Source organism: Mobula hypostoma, chromosome 17 (genome assembly GCF_963921235.1).
Source record: "Mobula hypostoma chromosome 17, sMobHyp1.1, whole genome shotgun sequence".
NCBI classification, from domain to species: Eukaryota; Metazoa; Chordata; class Chondrichthyes; order Myliobatiformes; family Myliobatidae; genus Mobula; species Mobula hypostoma.
This window is the reverse complement of record NC_086113.1, coordinates 57,704,363-57,726,870: the sequence shown is the minus strand read 5'-3', so window position 1 is coordinate 57,726,870 and position 22,508 is coordinate 57,704,363. Positions and strand designations below refer to the sequence as shown.

The 22,508-nt window shown below is 42.0% G+C and overlaps 1 protein-coding gene across 1 annotated transcript in view; it reads right to left on the bottom strand.

Annotated features, from left to right (window-relative positions):
• ranbp9 (RAN binding protein 9) overlaps positions 1-14,294 on the bottom strand; it is an 88,749-nt gene extending 74,455 nt beyond the window's left edge. The window contains exon 1 of the mRNA XM_063069949.1: positions 13,882-14,294. Coding sequence (XP_062926019.1) covers positions 13,882-14,077 — 196 coding nt within the window. The 5' untranslated portion in view covers positions 14,078-14,294. The remainder of the gene's footprint in view (positions 1-13,881) is intronic.
• Between the last annotated feature and the right edge of the window lie 8,214 nt (positions 14,295-22,508).

The following is a 22,508-nucleotide window of genomic DNA, read 5'->3' as shown; positions in this document are numbered from 1 at the left end:
GTTATGGTTACTATTCTATAGATTTGTTGAGTATGCCCACAAGAAACTTAATCTCAGGGTTGTAAATAGTGACATATATGTACTTTGATAATAAAATTTACTTTGAACTTTGAGAAAGCCAAAAAGATTTCATCCTTTATTGGCCAAGACATGAACGATACAGTTGGAAGGTAGAGTTAGAACTCTGTCCAACATTAGGTAAACTACACCTTAACCATGCCACAGGGAAGAGACAAGTACATTTGACAGGACCCAAAAGAGATTTAAAAAGATAGTGACTGGAATGGAAAATTATAGCTATGAGGAAACATTGAATAAGCTAGCATTGCTTTCTTTGTAATAGAAGAACTTGAGGGGAAAATTAATTCAAATGTATAAAATTGTGAAGGACTGTTTCCTTAGCAAAGAGCTCAATATTAGAGAATACAGGTTTAAAGTGATCAGTGAAAATATTGCAAAGGGTTAAGATTTTCTTTTAGCGACCCAATAGTTCACTGGCAACTGTGACACAATACACGTTCCAAACATTCGCTTTACGACACCTCGCTGTTACGAAAGACCTACATTAGTTACCTGTTTTCGCAAATAGGTATTTTCACTGTTACGAAAAAAGGCAGCGCGCACCTGAACAGCCAAGCTCCTCCCCGGTACTGCATTCCAGCCGACATTGCTTAAACACGTGCTTTATCTCGATTTATTTTGTGCATCCGTTAGCAAGATGAGTTCTAAGGTATGGGAAAAGCCTAAAAGAGCTTGGAAGAGTGTTACACTTAGCATAAAAGTAGACATAATTAAGCGTTTCGATCGTGGTGAATGAAGTATATCATTGTCCGCGCGTTGAACTTGCCACCGTCCACCATTCGCACTATTTATACGCAGAGAGAAAGAATTTTGAAAGCTGCCGATGTTACTGTTAGCTCTGCTCGTAGCATCCAATAATGGATAAAATGGAAAGTCTATTACTTGAGTGGATTGATGAGTGTACAAAGCATGGTGTTCCTTTAAGTTTTCTTATACTTAAGGAGAAATCAATCTTTTTAATAAGCTGAAACAGAAAGCACTGGACAATGGTGATGAAAGTGTTGCGAAAGTGGAATTTAAAGGTAGTCATGGGTGGTTTGATCAGTTTCTGAGGCAAGGGCAGCTTCATAGTTTAAGCAGTGGTCCCCAGCCTCCGGGCCACGAAGAATGCAGTGGTGCAGCAGTAGTCGGAACGCACCCAGCACATCTTTAAGAAAAAAACAGAAATAAACAAGCCAATTAATTAGGTGCCACCCGGCACTTAAATGTCGGCCCAGATCAGAGGCGATTGCTGTTTGCGTCAGGTGGTTATTCATATAAGCAACTGCTTAACTGTGACGAAACTGCAATCTATTGGAGTCTTCCGGTTTCTGGTAAGTGAAACTACACTGTACATACATTATTTCTATTTTATATAGGCTGTGTATTTTTATGGGTTATTTGGTATGATTTGGCAGCTTCATAGCTTAAAGGTTACCAGAGAGAGTGTTTCTGCCAAGAGCGCTTCCGCGAGATTTTTGCTGCGCTAGACAGTGCTGCAGAAAAGTATTTCTACTTTATATAGGCTGTGTATTTATCATATCATTCCTGCTTTTACTATATGTTACTGTTATTTTAGGTTTTGTGTGTTATTTGGCATGATTTTGTGGTTTTTTTGGGGCCTGGGAACACTCAAAAATTTTTCCCATATTAATAAATGGTAATTGCTTATTCACTTTACGACGTTCTGGCTTACGAACCGTTTCATAAGTTCATACCTTCGGATAGCGGGGGAAACCTGTACCTAAAAGGGTGGTAGAGACAAAATTATTGCTGATGGCACAATCAATATTAATTTGAATGACTCAAATACAATGGATTGGGCATTGGTTAATCAGGGAAGCCACTTATTTGGGACAACTATTAGGAACAAAAAATTGTCAAGAAAATAGTCAGGATTCTCTTAATTTATTTGGAATACTATGCTGCTGAATTGGGACAGGAGACTATTGCCGAACAGTTAGAAACTCTGAAGAATTTGAAGGTATCGACAATCATCTTGAATGTTACAATGAAAAAGATTTGGAGGATACAGTCACGAAGGTAGGGATGAGGTCCTGAAGAAAGAATATAGGGAGTTAGGAAAGAAGTTAAAAAGCAGGACCTCAAGGGTGGTAATCTCGGGATTGCTGCCTGTGCCACGAGACAGAGAGGGTAGGAACAGGAAGTTATGGCAGATGAATGCGTGGCTGAAGAGTTGGTGCAGGGGGCGGGGGTTCAGATTTCTGGATCATTGGGATCTCTTCTGGGGAAGGTCTGACCTGTACAAAAAGGACAGGCAGCACATGAACTGGAAAGGGACCAATATCCTGGCGGGCAGGTTTGCTAGAGCTGTTAGCAAGGGTTTAAACTAGTTTGGCGGGGAGTGTGAATCAGAATGTGAGTGCAGAGATTAGGATAGAAGGACAAGGGCATGATGCTATGTGTTCTGAGTTGGTGAGGAAGGACAGGCAGGGAACAAAACATAAATGTAGCCAGTTAGAGGGGTTGAAATGTGTCTATTTCAATGTTAGGAGTATTAGGAATAAAGGGAATGAACTTAGAGCATGGATCAATACGTGGAACTATGATGTTGTGGCCGTTACTGAAATTTGGCTGAAGGAAGGGCAGGATTGGCTGACGCAGGTACTGGGGTTTAGGTGTTTTAAAAGGAATAGGATGGGAGGTAGAAAAGTCTGGGGGGTGGGGAAAGTAGCATTACTGGTCAGGGATAGTATCATGGCTATAGAAAGGGAGGACGCTGAAGAGGGCGTGTCCACTGAGTCGGTTTGGGTGGAAGTCAGAAATAGGAAAGGATCAATCACTGTGCTGGGAGTAGTCTATAGGCCCCCAAATAGCCCTCGGGACACCGAGGAGCAGATAAGCAGGCAGATTTTAGAATGGTGCAGGAAATACAGGGTTGTAGTTATGGGTGATTTCAACTTCCCTCATATTGACTGGTACCTCCTGACTGCAAGGGGGATAGATGGCGCTGAATTTCTCAGGTGTGCTCAAGAAGGATTCCTGACAAAGTATGCGGACCGGCCGACGAGAGGAGAGGCCATACTGGATCTAGTTCTGGGTAATGAACCTGGTCAATAGCAGAACTCTTGGTGGGGGAGCATTTTGGTGAGAGTGACCACAACTCCCTTAGCTTCAGCATAGCTATGGAAAAGGATTAAAAAAAAAGACAAAATGGGAAAGTGCTTAACTGGGGAAAGGCTAACTATGAATGGATGAGGCAGGAACTAGCAAGAGTAAATTGGAAACAGATGTTCAAGGATGAAAGCACAGAAGTACTGTGGAGGAAGTCTAGAGACCACTTGTGCTGGGTTCAGGATAGGTTTGTCCCACTGAGACAAGGAAAAAAATGGTAGAAAAAGGGAACCATAGCTGACGAAACACATGAGGCAACTTGTCAAGAGGAAAAAGGAAGCATATGTTAGATATAAGCAGGAAGCAGGAGGGGCTCATGAGAAAGGACATAGGAGAGTTTGAAGGGGGCATGAGAAGGCCTTGGCATGTAGGATTAAGGAGAACCCCAAGGCGTTCTATGCATATGTGAAGAACAGAAGGATGACAAGAATGAAGGTGGGGCCGTTAAAGGATAAAGAAGGCAACATGTGCTTGGAGGTGGAGGAGGTTGGGGAGGTCCTAAATGAATACTCTGCTTCAGTATTCACAAGTGAAAAGGACCTTGATCAGGGTGAGGTCGAAATAGAACAAGCCTGTGTACTGGACAATGTGGAGATTAAGGAAGAAGTGTTGGATTTTCTTAAAAACATCAAGATTGGTAAGTCCCCAGGGCCGGACATGATATACCCCAGGTTGCTGTGGGAAGTGAGAAAAGAGATCGCTGGAGCAGTAGCTATGATCTTTGAATCCTCTTGTGGCTGCAGGGGAGGTGCCGGAGAACTGGAGAATGGCAAATGTAGTTCCCTTGTTTAAAAAAGGTAATAGAGAGAATCCTGGGAACTATAGACTGGTGAGTCTTACGTCGGTGGTCTGCAAACTATTAGAAAGGATTCTTAAGGATAGGATCTACGAGCACTTGGAGAAGTACCGTCTACTCAAGGATAGTCAACAAGGCTTTGTGAAGGGAAGATCGTCCCTCCTAACTGAGTTTTTTTGAAGAGGTAACAAAAGAAATTGATGAGGGTAGGGTGGTAGATGTGGTCTACATGGATTTTAGCAAGGCATTTGAAAAGGTCCCGCACGAGAGACTCATCTAGAAAGTCATGAGGCATGGGAACAATGGAACCTTGGCTGTTTGGATAAAAAATTGGCTTAAAGGAAGAAAGCAGAGGGTAGTAGTGGAAGGAAAGTATTCTGCCTGGAGGTCGGTGACTAGTGGAGTGCCGCAAGGATCTGTCCTGGGACCCCTGCCCTTTGTGATTTTTATAAATGACCTGGATGAAGAGGCAGAAGGATGGCTGAGTAAGTTTGCAGACGACACAAAGATTGGAGGAGTTGTGGAAGGAGCTGCAGGTTGTTGAAGGTTACAAGAGGATATAGACAGGATGCAGAGTTGGGCAGAAAAGTGGCAGATGGAGCTCAATTTGGATAAGTGAAAGGTGATTTTTTTGGAAGGACAAACCAGAAGGCTGAGTACAAGGTTAATGGTCGGTTACTTAAAAGTGTGGATGAACAGAGGGACCTTGGGGTTCAAATCCATACATCCCTCAAGGTCGCTGCACAGGTTGATAGGATAGCTAAGAAGGCCTATGGGATGCTAGGCTTCATTAATAGGGGGATTGAGTTCAAGAGTAGAGAGGTCATGTTGCAACTCTACAAATCTTTGGTGAGACCACACTTAGAGTATTGTGTTCAGTTCTGGTCACCTCATTATAGGAAGATGTGGAAGCTATGGAGAGGGTGCAGAGGAGATTTACCAAGATGTTGCCGGGATTGGAAAACAAGACTTATGAGGAAAGGTTAGCAGAGCTGGGATTTTTCTCTTTGGAGCATAGAAGGATGAAGGGAACTTGATAGAGGTCTATAAGATTATGAGAAGCAGAGATACGGTGGATAGCCAGTACCTGTTTCCGCGGGCACAAATAGCAAACACCAGAGGGCATATGTACAAAGGGAGGGAAGTTTAGGGGAGGCATCAGGGGCAAGTTGTTGTTTTTTGTTTTGTTTGTTTGTTGCTGTTGTTGTTGTTGTTTTTTTTTACAGAGGGTTGTGGGTGCCTGGAATGACTTGCCAGGAATGATGGTGGAGGCCAAAACATTAGGGGTATTTAAGAGCCTCCTGGACAGGCACATGGATGAAAATAGAGGGTTATGGGGTAGTGTGGGTTTAGTACATTTTTTTTAAGGAACATATGGGTCGGCACAACATTGAGGGCCAAAGGGCCTGTACTGTGCTGTATTATTCTAGTGTCCAGGTATTGCATGAAGGCAGTCCATTACCTGCACTAGGTGGCTGCGCAGATTTTATTCATTTAGAGTCAATCAAAAGAACACAGCAATGTACACCGGATGAATTCCTCCATCAATAACTATTAGAAACTATTAGTTTTATATACTGTAGTGGTATTGGTAGTGTTCCAATTGGTTCTATATTTTATTTAAACACAATTTGTTACTCAGTTAAATGGTAGCTTTTTTATACATTATTAATTATTTCCATGACACTTCAGCTAATTAGGAAAGCCACTTAATTGGGCCAAAATGTAGTCGTCCCAGTATGTCCCAATTAACTTGAATCCATTGTGGTACACATTTTACAGGCAGCAAGTTAAACTAGAGGTGTAGCAAGGTACATTCACACAACTATGTCCTTCAAATAGGACAGAAGTTAGTACTGCTGCCTCACAGCTCCAGCTAGGAATTCATCCTGACATTTTGCTGCTGTTTGTGTAGAGTTTACATGCTCTCACTGACTACACAGGTTTCCTTAGTGCTCCAGTTTTATTCCATCTCCCAAAAACATACTAGTTGCAGGTTAATTGACTTCTGTAAATCATCCCAGCGTGGGTTTCTGTATAATCAAAGCATTGCTAATGGGCACGTGAAAGTGATTAGATTAGGAGCAAATACACAAGGGAATGGGATTAAGGGGTTCCACCTCCTGTGGAAAAAGGAAATATGAGAAAGAGGATTGCAATACAAGTACAGTAAAAATATGTAATAGCTGATGAATTATAACAACCTGAACAACAGGTGCTTCCCTTCATATTCACCCAGCCGGCTTGTTCCAGAATTTTCTCCTATGATTTTCCATCCCATCTGAATTGTGGGGTCCTAAAACTATCCCCCAAAATCAGTAATTACTGTAAAATCACTGGTTACTTTAAGAGTTTATAGTACTTTCATCGAAGACACTACCCATCCTGCAAAATGCCTTTTCCAAAAGCTTCCTTCTCGAAAGACATTGGGTCTATTAAAACAAAAACTTAATGCCATCTTAAAAGTTCCTTCCCCCAGTATTAACCAATCAATTTAACCCCGAACACCCTCTATTATCCCTTCAATACACTGCATACACTTTAAACCTTATTTTATAATGCTCTTTACGTTCTAAATACATGCTAGTGTGAATGCATTTATGCACATTTTATTTCATATGTCTGCACTCTAAATTTATATTTTACCTAATTCTTTATTATTTATAATTGTTGCATGTTGTTGTTTTTTGTTGAATGTTGCCCCAACACACCACAGCATATTTCTACTACAGTGGATTCCGGTTAATTGGGACACATCAGGACCAGTATATTTTGGCCCAATTCAGAGACCCCAAATAGCTGAAGTGCCATGAAAGTATAAAGACAAAAAGACTACTATTTAACTGAGTACCAAATTATACATTTAAGTGAAATACAGAACAAATTAGAACACTACCAAAACTACTATAAAACTGCATATTAGTTCCTAATAGCTGCTGCTGGAGGAATTCATCTATAACCATTACAGCACGGAAACAGGCCATTCCAGCCCTTCTAGTCCGTGCCGAACTCTTACTCTCACCCAGTCCCACCAACCTGCACTCAGCCCATAACCCTCCATTCCTTTCCTGTCCATATAGTTGTCCAATTTAACTTTAAACGACAACATCGAACCTGCCTCAACCACTTCTGCTGGAAGCTTGTTCCACACAGTTACCACTCTGAGTAAAGAAGCTCCCCCTCATGTTACCCCTAAACTTTTGCCCTTTAACTCTCAACTCATGTCCTCTTGTTTGAATCTCCCCCACTCTCAATGGAAAAAGCCTATCCACATCAACTCTATCTATCCCCCTCATAATTTTAAATACCTCTATCAAGTCCCCCCTCAACCTTCTACGTTCCAAAGAATAAAGACCCAACTTGTTCAACCTTTCTGTAACTTAGGCGATGAAACCCAGGTAACATTCTAGTAAATCTTCTCCGTACTCTATTTTGTTGACATCTTTCCTATTGTACAGTTTCAACATTACATCCCAAGTCCTATACTCCATGCTCTGATTTATAAAGGCCAGCATACCAAAACCTTTCTTCACCACCCTATCCATATGAGATTCCACCTTCAGGGAACTATGCACCATTATTCCTAGATCCCCCTGTTCTACTGCATTCTTCAATGCCCTACCATTTACCATGTACGTCCCATTTTGATTAGTCTTACCAAAATGTAACACCTCACATTTATCAGCATTAAACTCCATCTGCCATCTTTCAGCCCACTCTTCTAACCGGCCTAAATCTCTCTGCAAACTTTGAAAACCTACTTCATTATCCACAACTCCACCTATCTTAGTATCATCTGCATACTTACTCATCCAATTTACCACCCCATCATCCAGATCATTAATATATATGACAAATAACATTGGACCCGGTACAGATCCCTGAGGCACACCACTAGTCATCGACCTCCAATCTGACAAACAGTTATCCACCACTACTCTCTGGCGTCTCCCATCCAGCCACTGCTGAATGCATTTTACTACTTCAATATTAGTAGGCAACCATGAACCTTCCTAACCAACCTTCCATGTGGGACCTTATCAAAGGCCTTACTGAAGTCCATATAGACAACATCCACCACTTTACCCTTGTCAACTTTCCGAGTAACCTCTTCAAAAAATTCAATAAGATTTGTCAAACATGACCTTCCATACACAAATCCATGTTGACTGTTCCTAATCAGACCCTGTCTATCCAGATAACTATATATACAATCTCTAAGAATACTTTCCATCAATTTACTCACCACTGACGTCAAACTCACAGGCCGAAAACTGCTAGGTTTACTCTTAGAACGCTTTTTAAACAATGGAACAACATGAGCAATACGCCAATCCTCCGGCACCATCCCCGGTTCTAATGACATTTGAAATATTTCTGTCAGCACCCCTGCTATTTCCACACTAACTTCCCTCAAGGTCCTAGGGAATATCCTGTCAGGACCCAGAGACTTATCCACTTTTATATTCCTTAAAAGCTCCAGTACTTCCTCTTCTTTAATCATCATAGTTTCTATAACTTCCCTACCTGTTTCTCTTACCTTACCCAATGCAATATCCTTCTCCTTAGTGAATACCGAAGAAAAGAAATCATTCAGAATCTCCCCCATCTCTTTTGGCTCCACACATGGCCGTCACTCTGATTCTCTAAGGGACCAATTTTATCCCTCACTATCCTTTTGCTATTTATATAAAGGTAGAAATCCTTGGGATTTATTTTCACCTTACTTGCCAAAGCAACCTCATATCTTCTTTTAGCTTTTCTGATTTCTTTAAGATTCTTTTTACATTCTTTATATTCCTCGAGCACCTCATATTCTCCATGCTAGTCCTGAAGATGGATCTCAGCCTGAAACACCTATTTATTCATTTTCATGGAAGATGTCTGATCTGCTTAGTTCCTCCTGCATTTTGAGTATTGCTCTGGATTTCCAGTGTCTGCAAAATCTCGTGTTTATGGAATTCATCCATTGCACAGTGCCACGTTATTTTGATTGACTGTAAATGAACAAAATCAGCGCAGACTCAAGAATGCAGATAATGGACTGCTTCTAACAATGTTTTTAACGATTGCATCCTCCAAGTCTTCATTTTCACTAACATTCACAAGATTGGCAATACCTTCAATTCTTCATAGTTCCTTACTTGTTAAGTAGCGAAATAGTCTCAGCTGTTTCTGATCTCAGGCCTAAATGTTTGAAACCACGGTGAGCAAAACAGTACTGAATTGTTTTACAGCTTATTACTCAACTATCGATGACAAAAATCATTGCTCTTTAAACACAAACACACAAGTGATGGTATTTAAAAACTGTTTGCCCCAAGCACAGTATACAGCCTGATGGCCACATGATGTGCATGCATGTGACTCGGGTTACAAACTGTTCAGCAATAGTCTCTTGTCCTAATTAAGCAGCATAGTGTCCCAAATAAACAAAGGGAATCGCAGCAATTTTCTAGATTAATTTTTGTTCTTTAAGAGTTGTTCCAAATAAGTGGCTGCCCCAATTAACTGGAATCTAGTATATGTAAGTGTTTATGGCAAATAAAGTTGATCCCTTGAGCAAAGCTGAATGCAGTTCCTAAACTGCCACCAAAAGACAAACTGATCATTTTTATTGTTAATTACGTGAACCACTTCAGTTACTGACTTACCCTTGCAGTGGACCACTAGAAACAAACCCATGTTCAATTAGCACTCATAGAAACTCCCAATGCTGAGTGATACTGTTTATCTCAAAAAAAGAATTGGATGTGTAGTACAGTATAGAATCAATGTGGAGAAGTTATTTGCTGTGGCATCACTGAAATAACCTCCATATGCACAAAATGTACATTCTAATTGTTTGCAAGGCCTGTTATTGTTGCAAGATGTGCATATTTTAATCTCCTTGCTTAACACACTGTGGTTTCAAGAGTAGGTGCAGTCTCTTAAGGTTGCCACAATGGAAAATACTAGTATGCTTACATCTAACATTATGTTAAATGACAAGTTTGAATGCTATGCATTTATCAGATTTTAAATCACCACAATATTACCGAGCAATACTTTGTTACCCCAATAAAGGTTTGCAGATTATGCCTTAATTCTTTAGTAAAATAAATTGCAGTTTAAAAGGTTTGTATGGGTTCATTCCTGCTAACTCCCAGCTGGCCCATGTCAGTTGTCAGTGATCCTGAGCTCAGTTCACCTTTCAACTCAACTAAATGGGGAAATTCAAAGCAACCTAATCCATGCAAATGTTGCCCGACTCTGATGAGGTTACAGCACTTTTTCCTTAACCAAAATGCAAGGAATCTAACCTTGGAAGAAATATGGTTGGAACGAGGAAAGGAAGAGCCATCACAAAATACATAATTTAGGCAATGATCATAACAGCAGGATTTAAGATAATGATCATAAAAAACAGAAAAAAAACCAAGTCAATTTTATTGAGGAGAATAGATTTGGGGTTGGCAAGCTGAAAAAAAAAATCACTATACCTAATGTGAAACTGAATCTGGAAAAAGGTACCAAGTGCATCGATATCAAATGAGAACGGAGAGAGATCAAGCTAAATCAGTCAAATTGGGAAAGCAATCAATTGCACTAAAGCTAACTTATCAGCTACAAAATAGTGATACACAAATACAAAAATACAGGACAGTGCCACAAAGATAGAAATCACAGGAAAATGGAAGTTTCAAAAAGTTATTTTGTATCTGTAGCAGAAAGATAGTTAATTGCTCACTGTCTGAGTAATCTTATTGAATCAATAAAGTATATTGAAATGTAGATAAGACTAAAAAGATAGATGTCTTCATTTTCAAAGCCCTACAATGCTAATTCATACTTGTGAAAGAGACAAGTAGCACAATAGAACAAAACAGCATGGATAAGGATAACAATGAAAAAAGTTGAAAGTTTTGCCACATGCAATATGAGTGAATAACCAGATTATTGAATAGCTGAGGGAAAAAACTAATTCCAACCTTGAAATCATTCCTTCAACCAAACACCATTTATAGCAAAATACGATCTTCCAAAATTTATAAAATGCCAGAAGAACAAGATGTACTGTACTTCAATAAATACATTATGCAGAAAGACACATTCACATCTGAAGTAAAAACCCAATCAGTAAATTGCTAGAAATTTGGTGGATTTCTCTCAATGTCAGCTACTTTGCTTCTGAATTACTTGCCAAAGCAAGCTTAAACAGATAAAACTTTATCATATGTGGAACGTCATCTGGGCCCTTTTCTTTCAACCCTGTCATAAAATTTAACTCAGCAATTTGCTCCTGATTGTGTAAACAATCACAACTAAGAAATGAAATAACTCATTCAGTCTCCACTTCCATACCCTGGAGTCAGAGAGATGAAGCAATGGAAAAGGCCCATCAGCCCATACCAGCCACTTTCTCAGTAAATCCACCCAGGTTACACTGCACAATTAACCAACCAATTTGCACATTTTAGATTGTGGGAGAAACCCATATGGTCTCAGAGATAACATGCAAACTTTACACGGACCCTTCTCAAGGTCAGAATTGAACCCGGGTCCCTGGAACTGCGGGGCAACAGCTGTACTGCCCATGTTTCTGAGGTGTCCGAGTATCAAACTGGCTCAGTTGAGGAATAAGAGATTTATGACTCATTCCAAATAGGCTGATACTTTAGTATGTGAATGAGGCATTAGCAGGAGTCATCAAATGAAATAATGTTACTACCTTTTGCCAATGGTTTCAACCAATGGTGAAGATTTCATGGTTTTGCTGTGCAGTGTTTGATTGAACCAAAACCAGCTCCTCTCCAGAATCTCCAAAGTTTCTATGTAAAATATCCCAATGCATTGCAGAAACATTTAGCATCACTTAGTGACAAATATTAAAGAGGACAGAAAGCACCTTCAATACTGGCCTCAGAAGCTACAGATAAACTATTCTATTCACTAAATAATTTAATTGGTAAACATACTTGTGCTTTCGTATCATTCTGCAGAATCAAAAATTTTGCACCCAACTGATATCACTGAGCAGCAATACCTCAAATAAAGACAGATAATTTTACACTGACATCTGAGAACACAGGAAAGACACCATGAGAAATATTTGTAAAGAATTTGAATCCTTATATTTGTGCAGGATAGATGAAGCAGTCACTTGATCTGATAACAAGACAGAAAACTGCAAGTCATACACATCCACCAATAAAGTCAGTCATTACCTATTTTGATCCAGTTTTTCCCCATCTAGTCATTTTTCATCTGCATATTTTACTACGCAATGAAATGGAATTCAAGAAAATGACCCACACATCAAACATAACACAAAAACTGGTCAAAACCTAAAACTGTGATTAGAACTAAAGTCACTAAATAAAAAGGTGCCCATCCACTACAACAGGGATCATTAAAAAAAAAATCAAGCAGGAGAAAATTATCCAGACTGTGACTCTTGGTACTAGGCCACTTTATCCCTCTGTGGCATGACTGTGAAAACATTCAGATTCTAAAACCCCAAACAAGAAAAACACAAAATCGATCATAGCTAACTTCGATATTACAATTTTTTTGCAAAATTTGAATAGATATAGCTAACTCTAGAATAAGTATTCAAAATTTTGATTTGGAAACAATCTACATTTCTCCATTCCTTTTCTCCATTCTTTAACTGTTCAAGTTATTTAATGGTACACATGTACACTGCCAAATGAGACAACATACCGCCAGAACAAGGTGCACAACAACTCACACACACAAAATACAATTAATATAAAGTATATATATGATACGTTAAAAAGTTAACAGTAAAGCTGTCTCTTCATACATGATGTTTCCTGGGTGGTGGCAGAGAGTTCAGTGGTCTTCTGGCCTGAGGGATGTAGCTGTTTCTCATCCTAACACTTCTTGTCTTAATGCTGCCTGATGGTAGGGGGTCAAAGCGAATGTTGAATGGATGGGAGAAATCAGTGACAATGCTAAGGGTCCTGTGTACACAGTACACCTGATAAATGTGTCTCTAATGGGTGGAAGAGACCCCATGATCTTCTCAGCAGTCCTAACAAACCCTAGTAGGGGGCTTTCATTTTTAATTCACCTACCCATTACTGCAAAATGAGAGATTCTCATTGCTTTTGGTATTATATTGTTCTTCAATTCTCATATACTAAGCAATAATTATACCACCTCCTCTTACTCAATGACAGCTACCAAGTCATTCTTTCTAATTTTAAACTCCTTTCTAGCCCCTAAAGATTGATGCTATAACTCATCACAGCACATGATTGGTAATCATTATTGATCCTCTCACATTCACAAGTTTATCTGGAATTAAATACCTTGTTTTGGTCCTGTATTTAAATTCAGTTGTTAACAACAGAATTGTACCTATCACCTCTTTGCCACGTCCTAAATTTACATTAAAATTCGAGTGTTGTTCTTTAAAAAAAAGTTTGTTATCTTAATTACCAATATGGACACAGGTGCCTCCACGCTCAATCGGTTAGTCAATTCTCAACTCCAAATGACCTTTAGTCCGATTAACTTTTGTTTAAAAATGCTGCTGATGCAGGGCAGATTTTAGGTGCTTATCTGGTTCACATCTTATCCCGAAAGCCCAATGCCCAACATAGTTCACAACAAATTCAGGTGAATCTAACTCTCCGCACAGGCCCTGGGCCCAGATGATATGTCATGAAAGGCCCTGTTCCTTCCTCTCTCCCACCCGTCCTGAAGTACGGAAGTCCGGCTGGCCGGCCAGCCGTTTACCGGACCGATGGGAGGGGAGCAGGATGCCCCAGACCAAGGCCCCCGATCTCGCTGGGCTGTTACTATGTGGGGCCAAGGGCCTGTCACCCTGGCTCGGGGGAAGGAGGTGGGGCGGGGGCGTCGTTCATCGCCCCGCTTACCTTTGTAGTGCACCCGCAGGTTGTTCTGAGACAGGCCGATATAGCTGTACTTGTCCTTCGGGCTCCAGCACCTCGGCAGCGGCGTCTCCTGCTCGTCGACGGCCGGATACAGGCGCTTGAAGCGCTCTGCCAGCTCCTTTTCCTGAGGGTTGAAGGCCGACTCCCCGTGCGCTGCCGCCGCCGACAGCCCGGCCATCTGACTTCGGGGCTGGGAAAAGCCGAGGGCAAAGCCTAAGTGCCGGGTTTGACTGGGAAGGGCTTCGGAAGGAAGAGTAGGGTTAACCCGCTATGACCGACTGGAGACTGCCGCTCCCAGCTGCTGCTGCTGTTCTCCGCCGCTGAAGCCCAGCTGCTACTGCAGCCAACCCCCACCCGCTCACTGACAGGCCGCCGCTGCCCAGCGCTCTCCTCATTGGCTGCCCGCCTTCCCCGCAGCCAGCGCGGCTGCAGAGTGGAGTGAGGGGCGGGGCCTGGGGAACCAGTGGGCGTGGCCAGAGACTGTGGGGCGGGGCTCCGAGTTTCAGATAGCGTGTGGAGCTGGAGCTGGAGCTGGAGCTGGTCACAATCAGAGTCAGGTTTAATATCACCGGGAAATGTCATGAAATTTGTGTCTTTGCGGAAGCAGTACAATGCAACACATAATAATAGAAAAAATCGCGAATTACAGTAAGTGTATATATTTTAAATAGTTAAATTCGTAATGCAAAAATAGAAATCAAAAAGTAATGAGATTGTGTTCGTGGGTTCAATGCTCAATCAGAAAACGGAAGGCAGAGAGGAAGAAGCGGTTCCTGAACTGATGACTGTGTACCTTCAGGCTTTTGTACCTCCTTCCTGATGGTAGCAATGAGAACAAGGCAAAACTTGGGTGATTGGGGTCCCGAATGATAGACGGCGCCGTTTTGAGGTATCTCTCCTTGAAAATGTTGAAGACAGCCGGAAGTCATCAACTTCTCGTAGCGAGGGAGGATTGGATCCGACGACTACCTGCGCTCGCCGCTCTCCTGTAAGAGTATATTCTGCATTGTTATTGTTTTCCCTTTGTACCACCGCGACGAACTTCTGTATGGAAAATTACTTGGATGGCATCCATACAAAAGCTTATTATCTTGGGCACAAGAAGTACACGTGTAAGGCACAGGTGTAATGAAAAACTCCAGCAGCATCACAGAAAAACAGCTTTAGGGACACAACATTCCTGTCCCATTTCCAATAAAACATAAAGGACAGAATTAGCATTATAAAAAACAAAGTGTAATGTGTTCATAGTTCATAGTGAGGAAGTGACTAAGGGTTATGACCATAAGAGCAGAATTAGACCATTCAACCCATCGAGCCTGCCCCACCATTCCATTTATGATATCTCTCAACCCCATTCACCCCGTAACCTTTGACTCCCTGACTGATCAAGAGTCTATCAACCTCCACTTTAAGTATACTGACCTGGCCTCCACAGCTATCTGCAGCAGTGAATTCCACAGATTCACCACCCTCTGGCTAAAGAAATTCCTTCTCATCTCTGTTCTAAATGGATATCCTTCTATTCTGAGTCTGTGCCCTCTGGTCATAGACTCATCCATTATAGGAAACATCCTCTCCAAATCAACTCTAGGTCTTTCAATATTCAATACATTTCAATGAGATCCCCCTCATTCTTCTAAACTCCAGAGTGTACAGACCCAGAGCCATCAAATGCTCCTCATTCATTAACCCTTTTATTCCTGTAATCATCCTCATGAATCTCCACTGGATGCTCTCCAATACTAGCACATGTTTTCTTACAACTTTGTCACATGGTGTGAGCAGAATTATCTGCAGCTTTATGTGAAAAAGACTAAGGAGCTGGTGGTGGACCTGAGAAGAGCTAAGGTACCGGTGACCCCTGTTTCCATCCAGGGGGTCAGTGTGGACATGGTGGAGGATTACAAATACCCGGGGATACAAATTGACAGTAAACTGGACTGGTCAAAGAACACTGAGGCTGTCTACAAGAAGGGTCAGAGCTGTCTCTGTTTCCTGAGGAGACTGAGGTCCTTTAACATCTGCCAGATGATGCTGAGGTGGTGGCCAATGCTATCATGTTTGCTATTGTGTGCTGGGGCAGCAGGCTGAGGGTAGTAGACACCAACAGAATCAACAAACTCATTCGTAAGGCCAGTGATGTTGTGCGGATGGAACTGGACTCTCTGACGGTGGTGTCTGAAAAGAGGATTCTGTCTAAGTTGCATGCCATCTTGGTCAATGTCTCCCATCCACTACATAATGTACTGGGTGGGCACAGGAGTACATTCAGCCAGAGACTCATTCCTCCGAGATGCAGCACAGAGCGTCATAGGAAGTCATTCCTGCCTGTGGCCATCAAACTTTACAACTCCTCCCTTGGAGGGTCAGACACCCTGTGCCGATAGGCTGGTCCTGGACTTATTTCATAATTTACTGGCATAATTTACATATTACTATTTAACTATTGATGGTTCTATTACTATTTATTATTTACGGTGCAACTGTAATGAAAACCAATTTCCCCCGGGATCAATAAAGTATGACTACGACTATGACTATAAGTGGCCCAAAGCTGCTCACAATACACCAAGTGCAATTTGACCAATGCTTGATAAAGCCTCAGCATTACATCCTTGCTCTTATCCTAGTCCTCTTGAAATATATGCTTACCATTGCATTTGCCTCCTTGCCACCAACTCGGCCTGCAAGTTAACCTTCAGGGAACCTTGCACAAGGATTCCCAAGTCCCTTTGCATTTTCTCCCCGCTTAGAGATTAGTCTTTGCCTTTATCCCTTCTAATGAAGTCCATGACCATACACTTCCCTACGCTGTATTCCGTCTGCACTTCTTGCCCATTTTCTAATCTGTCGAAGTGCTTCTGCAGACTCCCTTCTTCCTCAGCACCACCTACCCCTACACCTATCTTCATAACGTCTGCAAACTTGGCCAAAAAGTTATCAATTTCATCATCCAAATCATTGATATATAACACGAAAAGAGGTGGCCCCAATACCAACTCCTGCAGAGCATCACTAGTCACCAGCAGTCAACCAAAAAGGACCCCCTTTATTCCCACTCTTTGCCTCCTGCCAGTCAGCCAATCTTTCATCCATACTAGTATCTTTCCTATAAAACCGTGGGCTGTTATCTTGATGAGCAGCCTAATGTGTGCCTTCTGAAAATCAAATAAACAACATCCACTGACTCACCTTTGTCTATCCTGTCTGTTACTTCACCAAAGATTTCCAAAAGATCTGTCTGGCAACATTTCCCTTTAAGGAAGCCATGTCTTTGTCTTATTTTGTCATGTGTCTCATCCTTAATAATGGACTCCAACATCTTCCCAGCCACTAAAGTCAGGCTAACTGGCCTATTATTTCCTTTCTTTTGCCTCTTTCCCTACTTAAAGAGTGGAGTGTGACATTTGCAATTTTCCAGTCCTCCAAAACCATTCCAGAATCTAGTGATTCTTGAAAGATCATCACTGATATCTGCACAATTTCTACAACTATCCCTTTCAGAACCCTCAGATATAGTCCATCAGGTTCAGGTGATTTATCTACCTTCAAACCTCTCGGTTTCCCAAGCACCATGTCCCTAGTAATAGCACCTATCTCTGCTCCTTGACTCTCGAATTCATGGCATACTGCTAGTGTCTTCCACAGTGAAAACTGATGCAAAATTCTTATTAAGTTCATGCTCCATTACTTTGTCCCCCATTACTACCTTTCCAGCAGTTCACTATCCACACTTGCCTCTCATTTACTCTCTATATATCTGAAAAAAAAATTTGGTATGCTCTTTTATATTATTGGCTAGCTTAACTTCATATTTAATATTTTCTCTTCTTACGATTTTTTTAGTTGCCTACTGTTGGTTTTTTAGAAGTTCTCAATACTCTATCTTCCCACTAATTTTTGCTATTTTATATGCTATTTTTTGCTTTTATGCTGCCTTTGACTTCCTTTGTTAGCCACATTTTCCTCAACCTCTCTTTAGAATATTTCTTCATCTTTAGAACCTATCTTTCCTGCACCTTCCGAATTGCCCCCTGATACTCCAGCTATTGCCGTTCTGCTGTCATCTCTGCTAGTGTCCCCTTCCATTCAACTTTGGCCAGCTCCTCTCTCATGCCTCTGTAATTCCCTTTACTCCACTGTAATACTAATACATCTGATTTTAGCTTCTCATTCTCAAACTGGAGCACAAATTCTATCATATTATGATCACTGCCTCCTAAGGGTTCTTTTATTTTAAGCTTCCTAATCAAATCTGGGTCATTACATAACACTCAATCCAGAATTGTTATTCCCCTAGTGGGCACAACCACAAACTACTCTAAGAAGCCATCTTGTAGGCATTCTACAAATTCTCTCTCTTGGGATCCAGCACCAACTGGATTTTCCCAATCTATCTATATAACTAGAATGGTTGGGGGGTGGGAATCAAATTAAAGAGGCTAGCCGTGAGGAGGTTAGTTCACAACAGAGGGATGGGAACCAGTGCAGAGAGACAGAGGGGTGTAAAGTGAGCGTAGAAGCAAAAAGTACAAAGGAGAAAAGTAAACGTGGGAGGCCGACAAATCCAGGGCAAGCATTAAAAAGGGCCACTTTTCAACATAATTGTACAAGGGCTAAGAGAGTTGTAAAAGAGCGCCTGAAGGCTTTATGTGTCAATGCAAGGAGCATTCGTAATAAGGTGGATGAATTGAAAGTGCAGATTGTTATTAATGATTATGATATAGTTGGGATCACAGAGACATGGCTCCAGGGTGACCAGGGATGGGAGCTCAACGTTCAGGGATATTCAATATTCAGGAGGGATAGACATGAAGGAAGGGGAGGTGGGATGGCGTTGCTGGTTAAAGAAGAGATTAACGCAATAGAAAGGAAGGACATAAGCCGGGAAGATGTGGAATCGATATGGGTAGAGCTGCGTAACACTAAGGGGCAGAAGACGCTGGTGGGAGTTGTGTACAGGCCACCTAACAGTAGTAGTGAGGTCGGAGATGGTATTAAACAGGAAATTAGAAATGTGTGCAATAAAGGAACAGCAGTTATAATGGGTGACTTCAATCTACATGTAGACTGGGTGAACCAAATTGGTAAAGGTGCTGAGGAAGAGGATTTCTTGGAATGTATGCGGGATGGTTTTTTGAACCAACATGTCGAGGAACCAACTAGAGAGCAGGCTATTCTGGACTGGGTTTTGAGCAATGAGGAAGGGTTAATTAGCGATCTTGTCGTGAGAGGCCCCTTGGGTAAGAGTGACCATAATATGGTCGACTTCTTCATTAAGATGGAGAGTGACATAGTTAATTCAGAAACAAAGGTTCTGAACTTAAAGAAGGGGAACTTTGAAGGTATGAGACGTGAATTAGCTAAGATAGACTGGCAAATGACACTTAAAGGATTGACGGTGGATATGCAATGGCAAGCATTCATAGGTTGCATGGATGAACTACAACAATTGTTCATCCCAGTTTGGCAAAAGAATAAATCAAGGAAGGTAGTGCACCCGTGGCTGACAAGAGAAATTAGGGATAGTATCAATTCCAAAGAAGTAGCATACAAATTAGCCAGAGAAAGTGGCTCACCTGAGGACTGGGAGGAATTCAGAGTTCAGCAGAGGAGGACAAAGGGCTTAATTAGGAAGGGGAAAAAAGATTATGAGAGAAAACTGGCAGAGAACATAAAAACGGACTGTAAAAGCTTTTATAGATATGTAAAAAGGAAAAGACTGGTAAAGACAAATGTAGGTCCCCTGCAGACAGAAACGGGTGAATTGATTATGGGGAGCAAGGACATGGCAGACCAATTGAATAATTACTTTGGTTCTGTCTTCACTAAGGAGGACATAAATAATCTTCCAGAAATAGTAGGGGACAGAGGGTCCAGTGAGATGGAGGAACTGAGCGAAATACATGTTAGTAGGGAAGTGGTGTTAGGTAAATTGAAGGGATTGAAGGCAGATAAATCCCCAGGGCCAGATGGTCTGCATCCTAGAGTGCTTAAGGAAGTAGCCCAAGAAATAGTGGATGCATTAGTGATAATTTTTCAAAACTCGTTAGATTCTGGACTAGTTCCTGAGGATTGGAGGGTGGCTAATGTAACCCCAATTTTTAAAAAAGGAGGGAGAGAGAAACCGGGGAATTATAGACCGGTTAGCCTAACGTCGGTGGTGGGGAAGCTGCTGGAGTCAGTTATCAAGGATGTGATAACAGCACATTTGGAAAGCGGAGAAATGATCGGACAAAGTCAGCATGGATTTGTGAAAGGAAAATCATGTCTGACGAATCTCATAGAATTTTTTGAGGATGTAACTAGTAGAGTGGATAGGGGAGAACCAGTGGATGTGGTATATTTGGATTTTCAAAAGGCTTTTGACAAGGTCCCACATAGGAGATTAGTGTGCAAACTTAAAGCACACGGTATTGGGGGTAAGGTATTGGTGTGGGTGGAGAATTGGTTAGCAGACAGGAAGCAAAGAGTGGGAATAAACGGGACCTTTTCAGAATGGCAGGCGGTGACTAGTGGGGTACCGCAAGGCTCAGTGCTGGGACCCTAGTTGTTTACAATATATATTAATGACTTGGATGAGGGAATTAAATGCAGCATCTCCAAGTTTGCGGATGACACGAAGCTTGGCGGCAGTGTTAGCAGTGAGGAGGATGCTAAGAGGATGCAGGGTGACTTGGACAGGTTGGGTGAGTGGGCAAACTCATGGCAGATGCAATTTAATGTGGATAAATGTGAAGTTATCCACTTTGGTGGCAAAAATAGGAAAACAGATTATTATCTGAATGGTGGCCGATTAGGAAAAGGGGAGGTGCAACGAGACCTGGGTGTCATTATACACCAGTCATTGAAAGTGGGCATGCAGGTACAGCAGGCGGTGAAAAAGGCGAATGGTATGCTGGCATTTATAGCGAGAGGATTTGAGTACAGGAGCAGGGAGGTACTACTGCAGTTGTACAAGGCCTTGGTGAGACCACACCTGGAGTATTGTGTGCAGTTTTGGTCCCCTAATCTGAGGAAAGACATCTTTGCCATAGAGGGAGTACAAAGAAGGTTCACTAGATTGATTCCTGGGATGGCAGGATTTTCATATGAAGAAAGACTGGATGAACTGGGCTTGTACTCGTTGGAATTTAGAAGATTGAGGGGGGATCTGATTGAAACATATAAGATCCTAAAGGGATTGGACAGGCTAGATGCAGGAAGATTGTTCCCGATGTTGGGGAAGTCCAGAACGAGGGGTCACAGTTTGAGGATAGAGGGGAAGCCTTTTAGGACCGAGATTAGGAAAAACTTCTTCACACAGAGAGTGGTGAATCTGTGGAATTCTCTGCCACAGCAAACTGTTGAGGCCAGTTCATTGGCTATGTTTAAGAGGGAGTTAGATATGGCCCTTGTGGCTACAGGGGTCAGGGGGTATGGAGGGAAGGCTGGGGCGGGGTTCTGAGTTGGATGATCAGCCATGATCATAATAAATGGCGGTGCAGGCTCGAAGGGCCGAATGGCCTACTCCTGCACCTATTTTCTATGTTTCTATGTTTCTATATTGAAATCTCCCATGACTATCGTAACACGGCCCTTAATATATGTTTTTAATGCCCCATTGAAATTTATATTCCACATCCTGGATACTGCTCTGGGGACTGTATATAATTCACATCATGCTCTGTGTATCTTTGCGGTTTCTTAACTGTATCCACAAATATTCTACATCTTCTGATCCTATGTCACCTCTTTCTAAGGATTTGATTCCATTTTTCTTACTAACAGAGCCACCCCAGCCCCTCTGCCTACCTCCCTATCCTTTCAATACAATGTGTATCTTGGATGTTAGCCTCCCAACTATGATCTTCTTTCATCCATGACTCAGAGATGCCCACAAAGTCATACCTGCCAATTTCTAAATGTTCTTCAAGATCGTCTACCTTATTCCATGTGCCGCGTGCATTCAAATATAACATCATTAGTCCTGCATTCATTGCCCTCTTTGATGTTGCCACGTTACACTTCAACTCATCCCACTGACTGCAATTTTGCCCAATCATCTGCCTGTTGGCCTTTTTTACAATCTCACTACACACAGCACCTACTTGTATACCAACTGTCCCATCCTCAGCCCTATCACTAAGGTTCCCCTCCGCCACCCCCCGACCCCACGCAACAGCTCCAGCAAACCTGCCCACAAGGATATTGATCCCCCTTGGGTTCAGCTGTAACCCATCCTTTTTGTACAGATCATACCTCCCCCAGAAAAGATCCTAATGATCCAGTAATCTGAAACCCTGCCCCCTGACCAATTCCCCAGCCACTCATTCATCTGTACTATCATTCTATTCCTGCCCTGTCTAGAATGGGATCTGGGAGTAATTCTGAGATTACTCTGGATTAATCCAGAAATTGCTGAGGGGAATGACCCTGCTCCTCAGCCTCTTCCCTAACTCCCTATACTCACTACGCAGGACCTCTTCCTGCTTTCTACCTATGTCATTGGTGCCAATGTACACCACCATCTCTGGCTGCTCACCCTCTCTCTTGAGAATATTTTGCAGCCACTGTAAGATCTCCTTGACCCAAGCATGTGGGAGGCAACACGCCATCCTGGCATC